Source organism: Bombina bombina, chromosome 5 (assembly GCF_027579735.1).
Source record: "Bombina bombina isolate aBomBom1 chromosome 5, aBomBom1.pri, whole genome shotgun sequence".
NCBI lineage: Eukaryota > Metazoa > Chordata > Amphibia > Anura > Bombinatoridae > Bombina > Bombina bombina.
Genome location: NC_069503.1, coordinates 624,318,727 through 624,338,740, shown reverse-complemented (window position 1 = coordinate 624,338,740; position 20,014 = coordinate 624,318,727). Strand labels below are relative to the sequence as shown.

Genomic DNA, 20,014 nt, shown 5'->3' with positions numbered 1-20,014 from the left:
AGGTGTCGGCGATGTTGGGGGCAGCAGATTAGGGGTTCATAAATATAATGTAGGTGGCAGCGGTGTCCGGAGCGGAAGATTAAGGGTTAACATTTTTATCATAGTGTTTGTGATGTGGGAGGGCCTCGATTTAGGGGTTAATAGGTAGTTTATGGGTGTTAGTGTACTTTTTAGCACTTTAGTTATGAATTTTATGTTACGGCGTTGTACCATAAAACTCATAACTACTGACTTTTAAATGCGTTATGACTCTTGACAGGGTAGGGTGTACCGCTTACTTTTTGGCCTCCCAGGACAGACTCGTAATATCAGCGCTATGTAAGTCCCATAGAAAAAAGACTTTACGAAGTTTACGTAAGTCGTTTTGCGATAAGGTCAAAGAAGTATGCGGTGACCCTAAACCTTCAAGACTCGTAATACCAGCGGGCGTAAAAAAGCAGCGTTAGGACCTCTTAACGCTGCTTTTTTACCCAAACACACAACTTGTTATCTAGCCGTAATTGTCCTAACAGATAAATTCCTCTCAACATTGGCTTTATTTTGAGGGTTCTCGCAAATTTAATTGACCTTTATTATACCTTCACCATAGAAATATATCATAAGTCCTCATATTTGAAATATGGGGGTTCAATGTCACTATAGCAAATCAAGTGATCTTCACAGTAATAATGATAAACTGGCAGCAACCACTAGCCTAATTTTGTGGTGTTGCTGATGGCTGGACTCATAGATACAGGTTTCCCTGAACTACAAGGAATTAAAAAGGGACAGTCTAGTCAGAATGAAACTTTCATGATTCAGATAGGGCATACAATGTTAAACAACTTCCCAATTTACTGTAATCAAAAAATTTGCTTTGTTCTCTTGGTATTTTTTGTTGAAAGCTAAACCTAGGTAGGCACAAACCGATTTCTAAACCATTTAAGGCCCCCTCTTAAATCAGTGCATTTTGACAATTTTCACAGTTAGACAGTATGTGTCATATAGATAACATTGTGCTAACTCCCTTGGAGTTATTTATGCACTGATTGGCAAAAATGCAAGTCATTTATGAGATACAACTGCAGTCTGCAAAGGCTTAGATACAAGGTAATCTCAGAGGTAAAAAGTGAATTAATATATCAGTGTTGGTGGTGCAAAACAGGGGAATGGGTAATAAATAGATCATCTATCTTTTAAAAGGGATACTAAACACAATTTTTTTCTTTCATGACGCAGAGCATACAATTTTAAGCAACATTTTAATTTGCTCATGTTATAAATGTTTCTTCATTCTCTTGCTATCTCTATTTAAAAAGCAGGAATCTTAAGCTTAAGAGCAGGCCCATCTTAGGTTCAGCACCCTGGATAGTGCTTGTTTATTGGTGGCTACATTTAGCTAACCAAGAAGGAAGTGTAACCCAGGTTCTGAACCAAAAATGGTCCGGCTCCTAGTCCCATAGGCCAAAATATTTAAATAAGATGACTCTAGGGTCATTTACAGGCTATTCATGCTTCTGAAGTCATCACCCAGAATTCTTTTTACTATAGCTGATAACTTTACCATCCTGATGATGTCTGATGATGTGCAAATTACTTCTAAAGTAGTTTGATGATCATCAAATGACTCCAGGATGGTCTCTAAAATAAGCGTTTGTCTTGGATAAAAGCAGACAGTCTGCAGTATGCAGTTAAGGACTTTTTTTTAATATACTGTATTTCTTTGTTTCTTTATTTATTTCTGCAGTGTAGCGTCCCTGCTCACCCTGATTTCCCCCAAAAGCTCTCGTACCCTCCCCCCTCTGACTGCCAGTAACAAGTAACTTTATTTTTATTTTTTCTATTGTGTAGCAGTCCCCCTCACCCTCCAAAATTCCTTTTTCTGTAGTATTGGGTCCCCTCCCCCTCCAGCCGATTATGTTCCATAGTGTAGGGCTCTATCCTTCCCTCTCTCCAGCCTCATGCTTTTTCTGTATTATAGGGAACCCCAACCCTCCTTCTCCCCCCCTTCCTTTCCACCTCCCCCTTCTTGTCCACTGATCCCCACGCCTCCCTCAAACCGCTTCTACTCAACACCAGAGATGATTGTTACAGAGAGTTACACAGAAAGGCGCTGACCGCAGAATATAGAATAAGTTGCCCGAAGATGGTATTACAATGAGTCTCCACACTAACAGTTTTATGTCCCCCCAAAAAAAACAACACAGCAAAAAATAATAGTGGCAAAAACACCATACATGGAGACTGAAAACTCCTAACCGTCTAAAGTTAACTAGGTTTCATCTGAACCTAACAACTCCATTGCCCAAAGCACTACTTATTATCTGTAACAGTATTACACATATACCATCAATACAACCACCATAAAAATGACATTTTTGGAGATATATAAGGTCATTCTACATAGCAAAAAATGGTATAATAGATTAATCAAGTCCCACAGGGAATATTCTTTTATAAAACTTAACAGTCAAGTGTGCAGGACTTCCAGGATTATAGTTTTGATGAAGGGCAGGAAAAAAAGCAAGATTTACTTTTTAGCCCACTTTGACTTTGAGCTTCCAGCCCATATAGGTAAAAACAGAAGTGTAGAAGAGGGTGGAAGTCAAAGTAGGTACAAGAAGCAAGTGTCCAATTATAGTCCCACCGAAGAAAGCTCTTGGTAGGATGGAAAAAGGTTGTGAGAAGAGTCTGGGTAGTGTTATCACATTATTGATTATTACTTAACCTCTGGAACTGCTGTAAATCCAAATCAAGTTTTTTTAGTGGTGTTGAAAGCATAAGTGCCCATTGTGTTAGATCTCTGTCTTACATAAACGTATAGTAAATCAACACAGGTCACCATCTGCTTCATGTGCTATTGAGGGCTTGTCTGCTAGTTTATATGATATAACATTTTACACTGTTGTGCTCCTCTCCTCATGCAGTGGGCTAAAGCATTCAGCTACACCATCATCCATGGTAGACTCTGTGTCCTCGGTTCTAGGAGATGTAAAACTTCCTCTTCCCATGTGGCCATCTTCCTAGTGACCTCCACTGGGAGATATAGAAAATGATTGAAGATATAAGTAGGCATTTGCTACTGGAGCCAGACTAAATTTAGAAGATGATATGGTGTGGTTGAGTTGCAATTTACAGTCCTGAGATGACTATTTTACCCAGGTTCCTGGGGGAGGTTGCAAGTCTGCAAAAAAAGCTGCCACCTCCTCAGGCCTCAAGAGTCTGGTCCATGGTGCTGGGGTCACAGACAGCAATAATGTAATCAATCAATGCTACACCATGCAGAGCAGCTATAAATAAAGGTTAAAATGTAGGATTATGTAAATATTAGCTAAAAATGTTATGTTGGGAAGTTGAATTGATGCTAAATGTTGGACAATACAATGTATGTTTGAAATATTTAAGAAATAATGATTCCCATGCTATTTGCCATGTATGCCATTAAAAAATCTATTTGTTTGCATTGTATATGGTGGTGTTTCCCATGTTAGGGTATTTCTGCAAACTAAAGTTTTTTTTCTAAAAATGCTTGGTCTGAGCTATGATTTGTGTGGGTACCTCAAAGGAAAAACAACAACATTTTTTTGTGTAAATGTAATGTGGCAAACAACTAAAATAATTTCTAACACAGGGGTGTGAAATGGCACTGGGTATAAACCCTAAAAGCAACAAATACATAATGATGATTGGTCTTTAGTGCGTATTCCCTATGAGGGTTAACAAGCAAATTAGATTATATCAAGCAACTAAACTATTCAAAGAAACATAAAATGAAGATCAGTCATCAAAGATATGACCCTGAACAATCAAGAACTAAAGGAATCCTAAGAAACCTTAAACATATTCTCAGCCACAAGAATAAGAGGAAACATTTTTAAATGTGTTGCTTCTTTTGAGGCAATAACAGAGGCACACAAGTGGTTACTACAGACTGCAAAGTCCTAGCCCTGGCGGGTTTTTAAATTCTGCCTTCCGAAATAAAGTAAATAAAATAACTTTGAACTAGAATACTTTTGGCCCATTCTGAGGAGCAAACACAACCCCAAAACACTCCCAAACGTATCAACAATGATCTTTTTTTATCTGAGCATTAGGGGAGAACTGTGACAAGAAAAGGATGATATCCAGGAGTAAAAGGAGAAAACACAGAGAAAATCTTGCAGGTATAGAAGCTGTCACAGCATAGCACAGCGATAAAGCTTGCTTGCAAACCGCGCCCCTTTATATCAGCAATGGCAATCAAAAAAACTAAATTTATGCTTACCTCATAAATTACTTTCTTTTACGATATGACAAGTCCACGGATTTCATCCTTACTTGTGGGAAACCAATACCAAAGCAATAGGACACGGATGAAAGGAGGGACAAGACAGAGACCTAAACAGAAGGCACCACTGCTTGAAGAACCTGTCTCCCAAAGATAGCCTCAGAAGAAGCAAAAGTATCAAATTTGGAAAATTTGGAAAAAGTGTGAAGGGGCGACCAAGTCGCAGCCTTACAAATCTGTTCAACAGATGCATCGTTTTTAAAAGCCAATGTGGAAGCCACAGCCCTAGGAGAATGAGCAGTAATTCTTTCAGGAGGCTGCTGTCCAGCAGTCTCATATGCCAGGCGAATGATACTTCTCAGCCAAAAAGAAAGAGAGGTAGCCGTAGCTTTCTGATCCCTACGCTTTCTAGAATAAACAATGAATAATGAAGATGATTGATGGAAATCCTTAGTTACCTGTAAGTAAAACTTTAAGGCACGGACCACATCCAAGTTATGTAATAGACGCTCCTTCTTAGAAGAAGGATTAGGACACAAAGAAGGAACAACAATTCCCTGATTAATATTCTTATTCGAAACAACCTTAGGAAGAAAACCAGGTTTGGTACGTAAAACCACCTTATCAGAATGAAATATGAGATAAGGCGAATCACACTGTAAAGCTGAAAGCTCAGAAACTCTTCGAGCAGAAGAAATAGCAACCAAAAACAGAACTTTCCAAGATAATAGTTTAATATCTATGGAATGCATAGGTTCAAACGGAACCCCTTGCAGAACTCGAAGAACTAAAAAACTGCTTGATTGAAGAAACTAAAACTAACACCTCACTTTACCATGTCTTCCTAGTATAACACAGGCAAAGAGAATGACTGAGGGTGGAGGGGAAGGGAGGGGCTATATATATACAGCTCTGCTGTGGTGCTCTTTGCCACTTCCTGTCAGCAGGAGGTTAATATCCCACAAGTAAGGATGAAATCCGTGGACTTGTCATATCTTTGTAAAAGAAAAGGAGAACATTTTTACCTAAAAAAGAAATGTATTCTTACTTGATAAATTTGTTTCTTTTACGATACGATGAGTCCACGGATTTCATCCTTACTTGTGGGATATCGCCTCCTGGTCAGCAGGAGGAGGCAAAGAGCACCACAGCAGAGCTGTATATATAGCTTCTCCCTTCCCTCCCACTCCAGTCATTCGACCGAAGTTAGGAAGAGAAAGGAAAAGTCAAGGTGCAGAGGTGACTAAAGTTTAACAAAAAGAAAAAAGCTGTCTTACAAAAAACAGGGTGGGCTGTGGACTCATCGTATCGTAAAAGAAACAAATTTATCAGGTAAAAATAAATTTCCTTTTCTTTTACAAGATACAATGAGTCCACGGATACAATACCAAAGCTATAGTACAGGGATGAAAAGGGAGGGACAAGACAGGGAACCTAAACGGAAGGCACCACTGCTTGAAGAACTTTCCTCTCCAAACCAGCCTCAGATGAGGCAAAAGTATCAAATTTGAAAAATTTCAAAAAAGTGTGAAGAGACGACCAAGTCGCAGCTTTGCAAATCTATGCAACAGAAGCATAATTTTTGAATGCCCATGAAGAAGCCACCGCCCCAGTAGAATGAGCCGTAATACGCTCAGGAGGCTGCTGTCCAGCAGATTCATATGCAAAACGGATGATACTCTTCAGCCAAAATGAGAGAGGTAGCCGTAGCTTTTTGACCCCTATGCTTCCCAGAAAACACAACAAACAGGGAAGACAATTGACGAAAATCCTTAGTTGCCTGTAAATAAAACTTCAAAGCACGGACCACGTCCAAATTATGTAACAGCCGCTCCTTCGTAGAAGAAGGATTGGGACACAAGGAAGGAACGACAATTCCCTCATTAATATACTTATTTGAAACAACTTTAGGAAGAAAACCGGGTTTGGTTCGTAACACCACCTTATCCGAATGGAAAATAAGATAAGGAGAATCACATTGAAATGCCGAAAGCTCAAATATTCTTCGAGCAGAAGAAAGAGCAACCAAAAATAAAACTTTTCAAGATAATAACTTAATATCAATGGAATGCATAGGGTCAAACGGAACCCCCTAAAGAACTTTAAGAACTAAATTCAAACTCAGAGGAGCAATTGGTCTGAATACAGGCCTGATTCTAGTCAGAGCCTGACAAAAAGATCAGACGTCTGGAACATAGCCAGACGCTTGTGTAACAAAATAGACAAAGCAGAAATCTGTCCTTTTAAGGAACTTGCTGACAACCCTTTCTCCAAATCTTTGTGGAGAAAAGATAAAATCCTGGGAATCCTAACCCTACTCCAAGAGTAGCCCTTGGATTCACACCAATAAAGATATTTACACCATATCTTTTGGTAAATGTTCCTAGTAACAGGCTTACGTGCCTGAATCAAGGTATCTATGAGCGAATCAGAAAACCCTCGCTTAGATAAAATTAAGCGTTCAAACTCCAAGCAGTTAGCTGCAGAGAAATTAGATTCGGATGAAGGAAGGGTCCCTGAATGAGAAGGTCTTCCCTCAATGGGAGCGTCCACGATGGCCGAGATGACATGTCCACCAGATCGGCACACCAAGTCCTGCGAAGCCACACAGGAGTGATGACGATCACCGACGCCCTCTCCTGTTTGACTCGAGCAATCACCCTGGGAAGGAGAGCAAATAGAGGGAACACATAAGGTAAGCTGAAAGACCAAGGCACTGCCAAGACATCTATCAGCTTGGCCTGAGGATCCCTGCACCAGGACCCGTATCTCGGAAACTTGGTATTCCGACGAGATGCCATAAGATCTAACTCCGGCCTGCCCCATCTGAGAATCAGGTTGGCAAATACCTCCGGATGGAGTTCCCATTTTCCCGGATGAAACGTCTGTTTGCTCAGAAAATCCGCTTCCCAGTTTTCCACACCTGGGATGTGGATCGCTGACAGGGAACAAGAGTGAGACTCCACCAACTGAAGTATCTTGACTATTTCTTTCATCGCTAAGGAACTCCTTGTTCCTCCCTGATGATTGATGTAAGCTACAGTTGTAATGTTGTCCGACTGGAATCAGATGAATTTCGCCGAAGTCAACTGAAGCCAAGCCTGAAGCGCAATGAATATTGCTCTCAACTCTAGGATATTGATAGGAAGTAAGGACTCAGAGTCCATGCACCCTGCGCCCTCAGGGAGTTCCAGACCGCTCCCCATCCTATCAGGCTGGCGTCCGCAGTCACTACCACCCACAAGGGTCTGCGGCCAGATTTATTTGAGGAGACAAATTTGAATAATCTCCATTCCACTGTCTGAGCATGCTCAGTAGCAGAGGTCTGAGATGAAAACGAACAAACGGAATGATGTCCATTGCTGCCACCATCAATCCAATTGCCTCCATGCACTGAGCCACTGACGGCCGAGGATTGGTCTGAAGGATCCGGCATGTACCCAGAATCTTTAACTTTCTGACTTCTGTCAAAAATATTTTCATGGATAGAAAGTCGATTAGAGTTCCCAAGAAAGGAACCCTCATCTGTGGAACTAGCAAACTTTTTTCCAGAGTCACTTTCCACTCCTAAGTCCTCAGAAAGGACAGAACAATGTCGGTATGAGACTTTGTTAGCTGATAAGACGATGCCTGGATCAGAATATAGTCCAGATAAGACGCCACTGCAATGCCCTGCGGTCTTAGAACCGCTAGCAGAGACCCCAGAACCTTTGTGAAAATTCTGGGTGCCGTGGCCAGACCAAAAGGAAGGGACACGAACTAAAAAAGTTTGTCCAGAAATGCAAACCTCAGGAACTTGTGATGATCTCTGTGGATAGGAACATGAAGATATGCATCCTTTAGATCCACGGTAGTAATAAATTGACCCTCCTGGATCAATGGGAGGATGGTACGAATAGTTTCTGTCTTGAAAGATGGAACTCTGAGAAACTTGTTTAGACTCTTGAGGTCTAAGATAGGTCTGAAAGTTCCCTCTTTTTGGGAACTACAAACAGATTTGATAAAAACCCTGTTCCTGTATCGGAACGGGACAAATCACTCCCATGGAAGAGAGGTCTCTTACACAACTTAAGAACGCCTCTCTTCTTATCTGATCTACAGATAATCTTAAACGAAGAAATCTTCCTAGGAAGGGAAGAATATTTGAACTCCAGTTTGTATCCCAGAGACACTTTTTCCATAACCCAGGGCTCCTTCACACCCAAGCCTGAATGAAAAGGAAGTCTGCCCCCTACCAGATCTGGTCCCAGATCGGGGGCAAACCCTTCATGTCTCAGAATCATTGGCCGCCTCCTTGGGTTGAGTATCCTCATACCAAGATTGAGCGGGTCTCCAATTAGCTTAGTCTAGTTTTATCCTGAGGGAGTTGACACTCACCTCCCAAAATGACAGAAATAATCTCCTGCAGTTCAGGACCGAACAGTGTCTTCCCCCTGTAAGGGACAGCTAGAACTTATGACTTAGATGAAAACATCCGCAGACCAAGCTTTCAGTCATAAGGCCCTGCGAGCCAAAAATACAGAAAATTTTAAATTGTGGCCCCCAGCTTAAAAAACTCAAAGGGTGGCATCCGATAAATGTCTTATCCAACTTAAGATAAGCTTGTGATGATCCCCCTTTCCTGGATCTCGTCCAAGGATGATTCTTGCCCGATGGCATCAGTCCGAATATCAAACCAGTAGGCTGCCGCACACGCGACGGTAGATATGCATGCCGGTTGCCATTGAATACCCTGGTAAAGATGATTTTCTTAAGAAAATCCTCTAATTGATCATCCATCGGACTTTTAAGCACAACTATCCCCTATAGGGATAGTAGTTCTCTGAGCCAAGGTTGAAAACAGCTCCTTCTACCCTAAGAACAGGTGATCAAACCTCTTTAACTGAATCAGCTAAAGAAACATCCTCCTGTAAAGGGAGGAACACCATAATGATCAACTAATTACACGATGGGGTCGCTATTATCTATAAGTGCTCTTGTTCCATCCGAAAACACAAGGATGAAAGAAGCAATTAAACAGCTGAAATTCCTTAATAAAGCTAACACTTAAATTTTTTTACTGTCGCCTTAATACTTAAAAGGTAAGTTTATTTTATGTGTGCTCTTGTTCCATCCTAAAACACAAGGATGAAAGCAAAGAAACCGCTGAAATTCCTTAAGAAAGGTAACACCTAAGAAGCGTTACTGTCACCTTAAACCTTAAAAGGAAACTGTATTATATATATGCTCTTGTTACATCCTAAAGCACAGGGATGAAATAAGCAAATAAACAGCTGAAATTCTTAAATAAAGGTAACACTTAAAAAGCGTTACTGTCACTTTAAACCTTAAAAGAAAATTTTATTATATATATGCTCTTGTTACATCCCAAAACACAGGGATGAAATAAACAAATACACAGCTGAAATTCTTTAATAAATTAACACCTAAAAAGTATTACTGTCACTTTAAACCTTAAAAGAAAACTTTATTATATATATGCTCGTTACATCCTAAAACACAGGGATGAGAAAAGCAAATAAACAGCTGTCACTGTAATACTCTCTTTTTAATTTTAAATAACCCGGACTAAGTCTTTTGAAAACTGTCCTGTGCAATATCATCCTAAAGAGAGAACCATTCTTCCTATATCAGGAAGATCAAAACACAGAGGTGCGCAGCTAAAATGGCGCTAAACATAACTCCGCCCATCGTGGGCGTTATAAAAATACTCTCCCGGTCGCCATTTACTTATCAAAAAGGCCTTAGGGGGAAAAGAAACGGATTGAACAGTCTAGTCCGAAAGAAAATAAATTAATGCGGATTCATCTCACACTGAGCCGCACAAGCAAAACCCATAAGCATGGTCATAATAGATCTCCCGCTGGGAGAAAAGAACATAAGTCCCATGTGGTACCTTACACTGAGCTCATCTGTGAAATATAGCTCAACGAACGGCCAAGCTCAAATATGTCAATATGAGAGCTCCCGGTCGGCTGTACTTGAACTGTCGGGAGATAAGAATGCAAGTACTATGTCCTGCTTCACCCTGAGCTGCAAAATCTATAAGAGCTCTGCCAGTCGGCTATTAAACCGCCGGGAGATATAACCCCAATTATATGCAGCACCTCACACTAAGCTTCGTCTTACTCTTAGATAGCTCTGCAGTGACAGCTTTGAGGTTCACACTGGGCTCGTTCTATATGTGACTCCATAGCTATGAAAAAAGAGCCTATGTGCCCAACAGGACTGAAGCCTGCGTGTAACTGTCCCAAATTATCCCCTGAAACACTGAGGGAATCTATCTATAGTGAGAAGGGGGTTAAATCTGATGAGGAATAAAACAAAGTGCCTAACTTTTTTCGGAGACTTTTCACCTCCACCCCCAGAGTAAAGTTTGCACTTACCTCATCTCCTGCCGGACAGTAAGGCAGTCTCCAGGTGTGTGAGGTCCTCTCCCTCACATGGACCTGTAATGTAAAAGGAAAATCCTGAGTAAATATCCCTCAGGTTTTCTTGGTAAGGGCAGCAAACAATTATATGGGAGGCGCAGTGAGAATTATGTCCCACAAGTTCCCATTGCTCTAAAGCCACCAAATGCTTCTCTATTTACTGAAGAGACTGGTCTGGTCTAGGTTACACCCTAGAACAAAGTAGCACTCACTGGCACTACTTTAAAAATAATAAACTCTTGATTGAAGAATCTAAACTAACACCTCACTTTACCTCTTCCTATCACTAACACAGGCAAAGAGAATGACTGGAGTGGGAGGGAAGGGAGGAGCTATATAAACAGCTCTGCTATGGTGCTCTTTGTCTCCTCCTGCTGACCAGGAGGTGATATCCCACAAGTAAGGATGAAATCCGTGGACTCATCGTATCTTATAAAAGAAAATGTCCTCAGTAATCACATACTTTGGGCCAGATTTAGGAAAGTAAGGTGGACAGGGCCATACATCTTTACCATTGCACACTACGGCTATTTTGAAATGCCGCCATCTGCTCACACGCAAGCACGGGCCCTCAATCTCCCTGGTCGTAAAAGTCTGGGGGGATTGACGTACGCTGCTGCTTCTAAAATCTCGGGTTCAGGTTCACATAAGTCAACAGCACTCCGACCCCTTGATAAATGGGGCTCTATAAGTTATTTTATTTCCCTCTTCCATTTAAGGAAGTTTACTATGAAATCTCACAAGATTTCAGTGAAATTTCATGAGATCACAGTAACGCAACGTGTTACACCAACACTGATGAATCTGAAGAATAGTTTTCCACAGAGCACTTACTAGTGTGAGCTAAAGAGTGGTAAACATATCTTCCTTTTTTACATAGCAATGTTCAGTTTATATTTTCTTGTTAGCTTTTTACAGTTATGTTGCCTCACTTTCAAGTGATTAAGCATGAGTATCATGTCCCTTTGAAAGTGTTCAGAAACAAATACCGATGTATAAAACCAAAGATCAGTAATAAATAGCACAGTTTGATCTGCCAAAGGTTGTAGATTAAAGGGACACTGAACCCAATTTTTTTCTTTCGTGATTTAGATAGAGCATGCAATTTTAAGCAACTTTCTAATTTACTCCTATTATCAATTTTTCTTTGTTCTCTTGCTATCTTTATTTGAAAAAGAAGTCATCTAAGCTTTTTTTAGGTTCAGAACTCTGGACAGCACTTTTTATTAGTGGGTGAATTTATCCACCAATCAGCAAGGACAACCCAGGTTGTTCACCAAAAATGGGCTGGCATCTAAACTTACATTCTTGCATTTCAAATAAAGATACCAAGAGAATGAAGAAAATTTGATAACAGAATTTATGTTTACCTGATAAATTACTTTCTCCAACGGTGTGTCCGGTCCACGGCGTCATCCTTACTTGTGGGATATTCTCTTCCCCAACAGGAAATGGCAAAGAGCCCAGCAAAGCTGGTCACATGATCCCTCCTAGGCTCCGCCTACCCCAGTCATTCGACCGACGTTAAGGAGGAATATTTGCATAGGAGAAACCATATGATACCGTGGTGACTGTAGTTAAAGAAAATAAATTATCAGACCTGATTAAAAAACCAGGGCGGGCCGTGGACCGGACACACCGTTGGAGAAAGTAATTTATCAGGTAAACATAAATTCTGTTTTCTCCAACATAGGTGTGTCCGGTCCACGGCGTCATCCTTACTTGTGGGAACCAATACCAAAGCTTTAGGACACGGATGAAGGGAGGGAGCAAATCAGGTCACCTAAATGGAAGGCACCACGGCTTGCAAAACCTTTCTCCCAAAAACAGCCTCAGAAGAAGCAAAAGTATCAAACTTGTAAAATTTGGTAAAAGTGTGCAGTGAAGACCAAGTCGCTGCCCTACATATCTGATCAACAGAAGCCTCGTTCTTGAAGGCCCATGTGGAAGCCACAGCCCTAGTGGAATGAGCTGTGATTCTTTCGGGAGGCTGCCGTCCGGCAGTCTCGTAAGCCAATCTGATGATGCTTTTAATCCAAAAAGAGAGAGAGGTAGAAGTTGCTTTTTGACCTCTCCTTTTACCGGAATAAACAACAAACAAGGAAGATGTTTGTCTAAAATCCTTTGTAGCGTCTAAATAGAATTTTAGAGCGCGAACAACATCCAAATTGTGCAACAAACGTTCCTTCTTTGAAACTGGTTTCGGACACAGAGAAGGTACGATAATCTCCTGGTTAATGTTTTTGTTAGAAACAACTTTTGGAAGAAAACCAGGTTTAGTACGTAAAACCACCTTATCTGCATGGAACACCAGATAAGGAGGAGAACACTGCAGAGCAGATAATTCTGAAACTCTTCTAGCAGAAGAAATTGCAACCAAAAACAAAACTTTCCAAGATAATAACTTAATATCAACGGAATGTAAGGGTTCAAACGGAACCCCCTGAAGAACTGAAAGAACTAAGTTGAGACTCCAAGGAGGAGTCAAAGGTTTGTAAACAGGCTTGATTCTAACCAGAGCCTGAACAAAGGCTTGAACATCTGGCACAGCTGCCAGCTTTTTGTGAAGTAACACAGACAAGGCAGAAATCTGTCCCTTCAGGGAACTTGCAGATAATCCTTTTTCCAATCCTTCTTGAAGGAAGGATAGAATCTTAGGAATCTTAACCTTGTCCCAAGGGAATCCTTTAGATTCACACCAACAGATATATTTTTTCCAAATTTTGTGGTAAATCTTTCTAGTTACAGGCTTTCTGGCCTGAACAAGAGTATCGATAACAGAATCTGAGAACCCTCGCTTCGATAAGATCAAGCGTTCAATCTCCAAGCAGTCAGCTGGAGTGAGACCAGATTCGGATGTTCGAACGGACCTTGAACAAGAAGGTCCCGTCTCAAAGGTAGCTTCCATGGTGGAGCCGATGACATATTCACCAGATCTGCATACCAAGTCCTGCGTGGCCACGCAGGAGCTATCAAGATCACCGACGCCCTCTCCTGATTGATCCTGGCTACCAGCCTGGGGATGAGAGGAAACGGCGGGAATACATAAGCTAGTTTGAAGGTCCAAGGTGCTACTAGTGCATCCACTAGAGCCGCCTTGGGATCCCTGGATCTGGACCCGTAGCAAGGAACTTTGAAGTTCTGACGAGAGGCCATCAGATCCATGTCTGGAATGCCCCACAGTTGAGTGATTTGGGCAAAGATTTCCGGATGGAGTTCCCACTCCCCCGGATGTAATGTCTGACGACTCAGAAAATCCGCTTCCCAATTTTCCACTCCTGGGATGTGGATTGCAGACAGGTGGCAGGAGCGAGTCTCCGCCCATTGAATGATTTTGGTCACTTCTTCCATCGCCAGGGAACTCCTTGTTCCCCCCTGATGGTTGATGTACGCAACAGTCGTCATGGTGTCTGATTGAAACCGTATGAACTTGGCCCTCGCTAGCTGAGGCCAAGCCTTGAGAGCATTGAATATCGCTCTCAGTTCCAGAATATTTATCGGTAGAAGAGATTCTTCCCGAGACCAAAGACCCTGAGCTTTCAGGGATCCCCAGACCGCGCCCCAGCCCATCAGACTGGCGTCGGTCGTGACAATGACCCACTCTGGTCTGCGGGAGGTCACCCCTCGTGACAGGTTGTCCAGGGACAGCCACCAACGGAGTGAGTCTCTGGTCCTCTGATTTACTTGTATCTTCGGAGACAAGTCTGTATAGTCCCCATTCCACTGACTGAGCATACACAGTTGTAATGGTCTTAGATGAATGCGCGCAAAAGGAACTATGTCCATTGCCGCTACCATCAAACCTATCACTTCCATGCACTGCGCTATGGAAGGAAGAGGAACGGAATGAAGTATCCGACAAGAGTTTAGAAGTTTTGTTTTTCTGGTCTCTGTCAGAAAAATCCTCATTTCTAAGGAGTCTATTATTGTTCCCAAGAAGGGAACTCTTGTCGACGGAGATAGAGAACTCTTTTCCACGTTCACTTTCCATCCGTGAGATCTGAGAAAGGCCAGGACTATGTCCGTGTGAGCCTTTGCTTGAGGAAGGGACGACGCTTGAATCAGAATGTCGTCCAAGTAAGGTACTACAGCAATGCCCCTTGGTCTTAACACCGCCAGAAGGGACCCTAGTACCTTTGTGAAAATCCTTGGAGCAGTGGCTAATCCGAAAGGAAGCGCCACGAACTGGTAATGCTTGTCCAGGAATGCGAACCTTAGGAACCGATGATGTTCCTTGTGGGCAGGAATATGTAGATACGCATCCTTTAAATCCACCGTGGTCAAGAATTGACCTTCCTGGATGGAAGGATTGTTCGAATGGTTTCCATTTTGGACGATGGAACCTTGAGAAACTTGTTTAGGATCTTGAGATCTAAGATTGGTCTGAACGTTCCCTCTTTTTTGGGAACTACGAACAGATTAGAGTAGAACCCCATCCCTCGTTCTTTTAATGGAACAGGATGAATCACTTCCAGAAGATAACCTTGGGAGACTATTTCTAGCGCCCAAGGATCCAGAACATCTCTTGCCCAAGCCTGAGTGAAGAGAGAGAGTCTGCCCCCCACCAAATCCGGTCCCGGATCGGGGGCCGCATCTCATGCTGTCTTGGGAGCAGTGGCAGGTTTCTTGGCCTGCTTTCCTTTGTTCCAGCCTTGCATTGGTCTCCAGGCTGGATTGGCTTGAGAAGTATTACCCTCCTGCTTAGAGGACGTAGCACTTGGGGCTGGTCCGTTTCTGCGAAAGGGACGAAAATTAGGTTTATTTTTGGCCTTGAAAGACCTATTCTGAGGAAGGGCGTGGCCCTTGCCCCCAGTGATATCAGAGATAAACTCTTTCAAGTCAGGGCCAAACAGTGTTTTCCCCTTGAAAGGAATGTCAAACAATTTGTTCTTGGAAGACGCATCCGCTGACCAAGATTTTAACTAAAGCGCTCTGCGCGCCACAATAGCAAACCCAGAATTTTTCGCCGCTAACCTAGCCAATTGCAAGGTGGCGTCTAGGGTGAAAGAATTAGCCAATTTAAGAGCACGAATTCTGTCCATAATCTCCTCATAAGAAGAAGAATTACTAATAATCGCCCTTTTCTAGCTCATCGCACCAGAAAACACGCGGCTGTAGTGACAGGGACAATGCATGCAATTGGTTGTAGAAGGTAACCTTGCTGAACAAACATCTTTTTTAGCAAACCTTTCTAATTTTTTATCCATAGGATCTTGGAAAGCACAACTATCTTCTATGGTATAGTGGTGCGCTTGTTTAGAGTAGAAACCGCCCCCCCTCGACCTTGGGGACTGTCTGCCATAAGTCCTTTCTGGGGTCGACTATAGGAAAAAAAATTTAAATATGGGGGGGAGGTACGAAAGGTACACCGGGCCTGTCCCATTCTTTATTAACAATGTACGCCACCCGCTTGAGTATAGGAAAAGCTTCGGGGGGCCCCGGGGCCTCTAGGAACTTGTCCATTTTACATAGTGTTTTCTGGAATGACCAGATAATCACAATCATCCCAAATTGGATAACACCTCCTTAAGCAGAGCGCGGAGATGTTCCAACTTAAATTTAAAAGTAATCACATCAGGTTCAGCTTGTTGAGAAATTTTTCCTGAATCTGAAATTTCTCCCTCAGACAAAACCTCCCTGGCCCCCTCAGACTGGTGTAGGGGCCCTTCAGAAACAATATCATCAGCGTCCTCATGCTCTTCAGTATTTTCTAAAACATGAGCCAGCTCGCGCTTTCGCTGATAAGTGGGCATATTGGCTAAAATGTTTTGATAGAATTATCCATTACAGCCGTTAATTGTTGCATAGTAAGGAGTATTGGCGCGCTAGATGTACTAGGGGCCTCCTGTATGGGCAAAACTGGTGTAGACGAAGGAGGGGATGATGCAGTACCATGCTTACTCCCCTCACTTGAGGAATCATCTTGGGCATCATTTTTACTAAATTTTTTATGACATAAATCACATCTATTTAAATGAGAAGGAACCTTGGCTTCCCCACAGTCAGAACACAATCTATCTGGTAGTTCAGACATGTTAAACAGGCATAAACTTGATAACCAAAGCACAAAAAACGTTTTAAAATAAAACCGTTACTGTCACTTTAAATTTTAAACTGAACACACTTTATTACTGCAATTGCGAAAAAGTATGAAGGAATTGTGCAAAATTCACCAAAATTTCACCACAGTGTCTTAAAGCCTTAAAAGTATTGCACACCAAATTTGGAAGCTTTAACCCTTAAAATAACGGAACCGGAGCCGTTTTTATATTTAACCCCTTTACAGTCCCTGGAATCTGCTTTGCTGAGACCCCAACCAAGCCCAAAGGGGAATACGATACCAAATAATGCCTTCAGAAAGACTTTTCTATGTATCAGAGCTCCACACACATGCAGCTGCATGTCATGCTGTTCTCAAAAACAAGTGCGCCATACCGGCGCGAAAATGAGGCTCTGACTATGATTAGGGAAAGCCCCAATAGAATAAAGTGTCTAAAACAGTGCCTGCCGATATTATTTTACAAAAAAATACCCAGATTAAATGATTCCTCAAGGCTAAATATGTGTAAAAAAGATCGATTTAGCCAGAAAATGTCTACAGTCTTAATAAGCCCTTGTGAAGCCCTTATTTACTGTTGTGAATAAAATGGCTTACCGGATCCATAGGGAAAATGACAGCTTCCAGCATTACATCGTCTTGTTAGAATGTGTCATTACCTCAAGCAGCAAAAGACTGCTCACTGTTCCCCCAACTGAAGTTAATTCCTCTCAACAGTCCTGTGTGGAACAGCCATGGATTTTAGTAACGGTTGCTAAAATCATTTTCCTCATACAAACAGAAATCTTCATCTCTTTTCTGTTTCAGAGTAAATAGTACATACAGCACTATTTTAAAATAACAAACTCTTGATTGAATAATAAAAACTACAGTTAAACACTAAAAAACTCTAAGCCATCTCCGTGGAGATGTTGCCTGTACAACGGCAAAGAGAATGACTGGGGTAGGCGGAGCCTAGGAGGGATCATGTGACCAGCTTTGCTGGGCTCTTTGCCATTTCCTGTTGGGGAAGAGAATATCCCACAAGTAAGGATGACGCCGTGGACCGGACACACCTATGTTGGAGAAAATAGGAGTAAATTAGAATGATGCTTAAAATGTCATGCTCTATCTGAATCACAAAAGAAAAAAATTGGGTTCAGTGTCCCTTTAAGTAGGGCTAGACTAGTACACAGTTCATGGATCCTGTCATGAGCAGACAAATCCTCCTCTGACATATTCACTTGACGGTTCAAGATAGCAATTAAAGAGAGTATATCCAGAAATGGTGGAAACCTCTCAGAGCAACGCAGCAGAATATCTATCTCTGGGGAAGTTGTCCAGGTTTAAAGGGACAGTAAAGTCATAATTAGATATTCATGATTTAGACAGAACATACACTTTTAAACAACTTTCCAATTTACTTATATTATTTAATTTGCTTCCTTCTCTTGTTATCCTTTGCTGAAAGGTTTATCTAGGTAAGCTCAGGAGCAGCAAAGAACCTAGGTTCTGGCTGATGATTGGTGGCTGCATATATACCGATTGTCATTGGCTCCCCCATGTGATACCAAGAGAATTAAGAAAATGTAATAAAAGTAAAACTGGAAAGTTGTTTAAAATTGTATGTGTTCCCTAAATCATGAAAGAAAAATGTTGGGTTTCATGTCCCTTTAAGTATATTTTTCATTAGAGGGTCTGCATGATGAAACTACCAACAATCCGCAGACATCCACAATGTAGGCCAGAACCTTACATCATTTTACTGTTAACTAAAATGCCCATGACATGAAAAACTATTTTTTTATATATTTTCCATGATTCAGGTAGAGCACACAATTTTAAAAAACTTTCCAATTTACTTCTTATATGAAGCATGCTTAATTCTCTCTTTGTATCCTTTGTTGAAAGAACAGCAAAGCACGACTGGGAGCTAGCTGAACACATCCGAATAGCTAATGAAAAGGGGAATATATGTGCAGCCACCAATCAGCAGGTGTCTTCCAACAGTGCATGTTGCTCCTGGGCCTACCTAGGTATGCTTTTTAACAAAGAACACCAAGGGTACAAAGCAAATTAGATAATAGGAGTAAATAAGAAAAAAAAAAATGTTATATTATATCTGTATTGTAAACAAACAAAAAAAATGTATTTCACATCTTCTCATCCCTGTGTTTTAGGATGTAACAAGAGCATAAAGGGACATTAAACCCAAATTTTCTCTTTCATGATTCAGATAGAGAATACCATTTTAAACAACTTTTTAATTTACTTCTGTTATCTAATTTGCTTCATTCTCTTGATATTCCTTCCTGAAAAGCATATCTAGATAGGCTCAGTAGTTTCTGATTTGTGGCTGCACATATTTGCCTCGTGTGATTGGCTCACCCATGTGTGCATTGCTATTTCTTTCACAAAGGATATCTAAATAATGAAGCACATTAGATAATATAAGTAAATTGGAATTTTGTTTAAAATTGTATTCTCTGTCTGAATCATGAAAGAAACATTTTGAGTTTAATGTCCCTTTAAGTTTTTTATTGTTTTAGCACTAATGATGTTGAAAATGAATACATAGCTGCCAATTTACTGTCAAAACTAAGGAACGAGCCATCAAAATAAAATTAAAACAATCCTAAACTATCATAATACAAATGTAATGACTTATTATAATCACTGTAAAGCTGAATATTTATACCATAAATATATTCTGCCCTCACCACTGGAATTGCCTAAACTTTTGTGAATGAGAAAAAAAAAAAAAAAAAAAAAAGGGGGAAAAATACCTTGTTTCTGGAGGTGATAATTTGTTTCACAACAATCCTGTCTGCCAGCACCAGAACCTTGGTAACTGAAGAGAGAAGAAGCCTGGCAGCTTTAACCACTCCTGTCTTATCAGTGAAAATGGTAACACAACCATTAGGATCTGTCCTCTCCCCGATGTTCATGTCAGTGAGTTGTGCAATAGTTTCTCCTAGAAGATACCGTAGGGAAGAAAAATAACACAAAATATTCAATTAGTTTACAAAAGGTATTTAGAAAAATTAAATTAGATAAATAGATTGATAGATAGATAGATAGAAATCACAGGCATAGTTACACTTGAACTTTTTTCTAAATTACAGACTGCTTCCTAGCCCATCAACTAAGGCAGCCACTGCAAACTGAGAATAAGGTATAGTTACCAGGGATACTGTAATCACTGACCCTTGTCTTGCGTATTGTGCTGCTAGCCAATCGTAATTCATATGGATGCAGTATGAGCATGCATTGTGTTTTACACATTTAGTAGGAGAAAGA

At 41.1% G+C, this 20,014-nt stretch overlaps 1 protein-coding gene across 1 annotated transcript in view; it reads right to left on the bottom strand.

Moving 5' to 3' along the window:
• The window catches only part of CTNNAL1 (catenin alpha like 1), a 727,303-nt gene that overhangs the window by 393,324 nt on the left and 313,965 nt on the right, over positions 1-20,014 (bottom strand). The window contains exon 3 of the mRNA XM_053714583.1: positions 19,501-19,688. Coding sequence (XP_053570558.1) covers positions 19,501-19,688 — 188 coding nt within the window. The remainder of the gene's footprint in view (positions 1-19,500; positions 19,689-20,014) is intronic.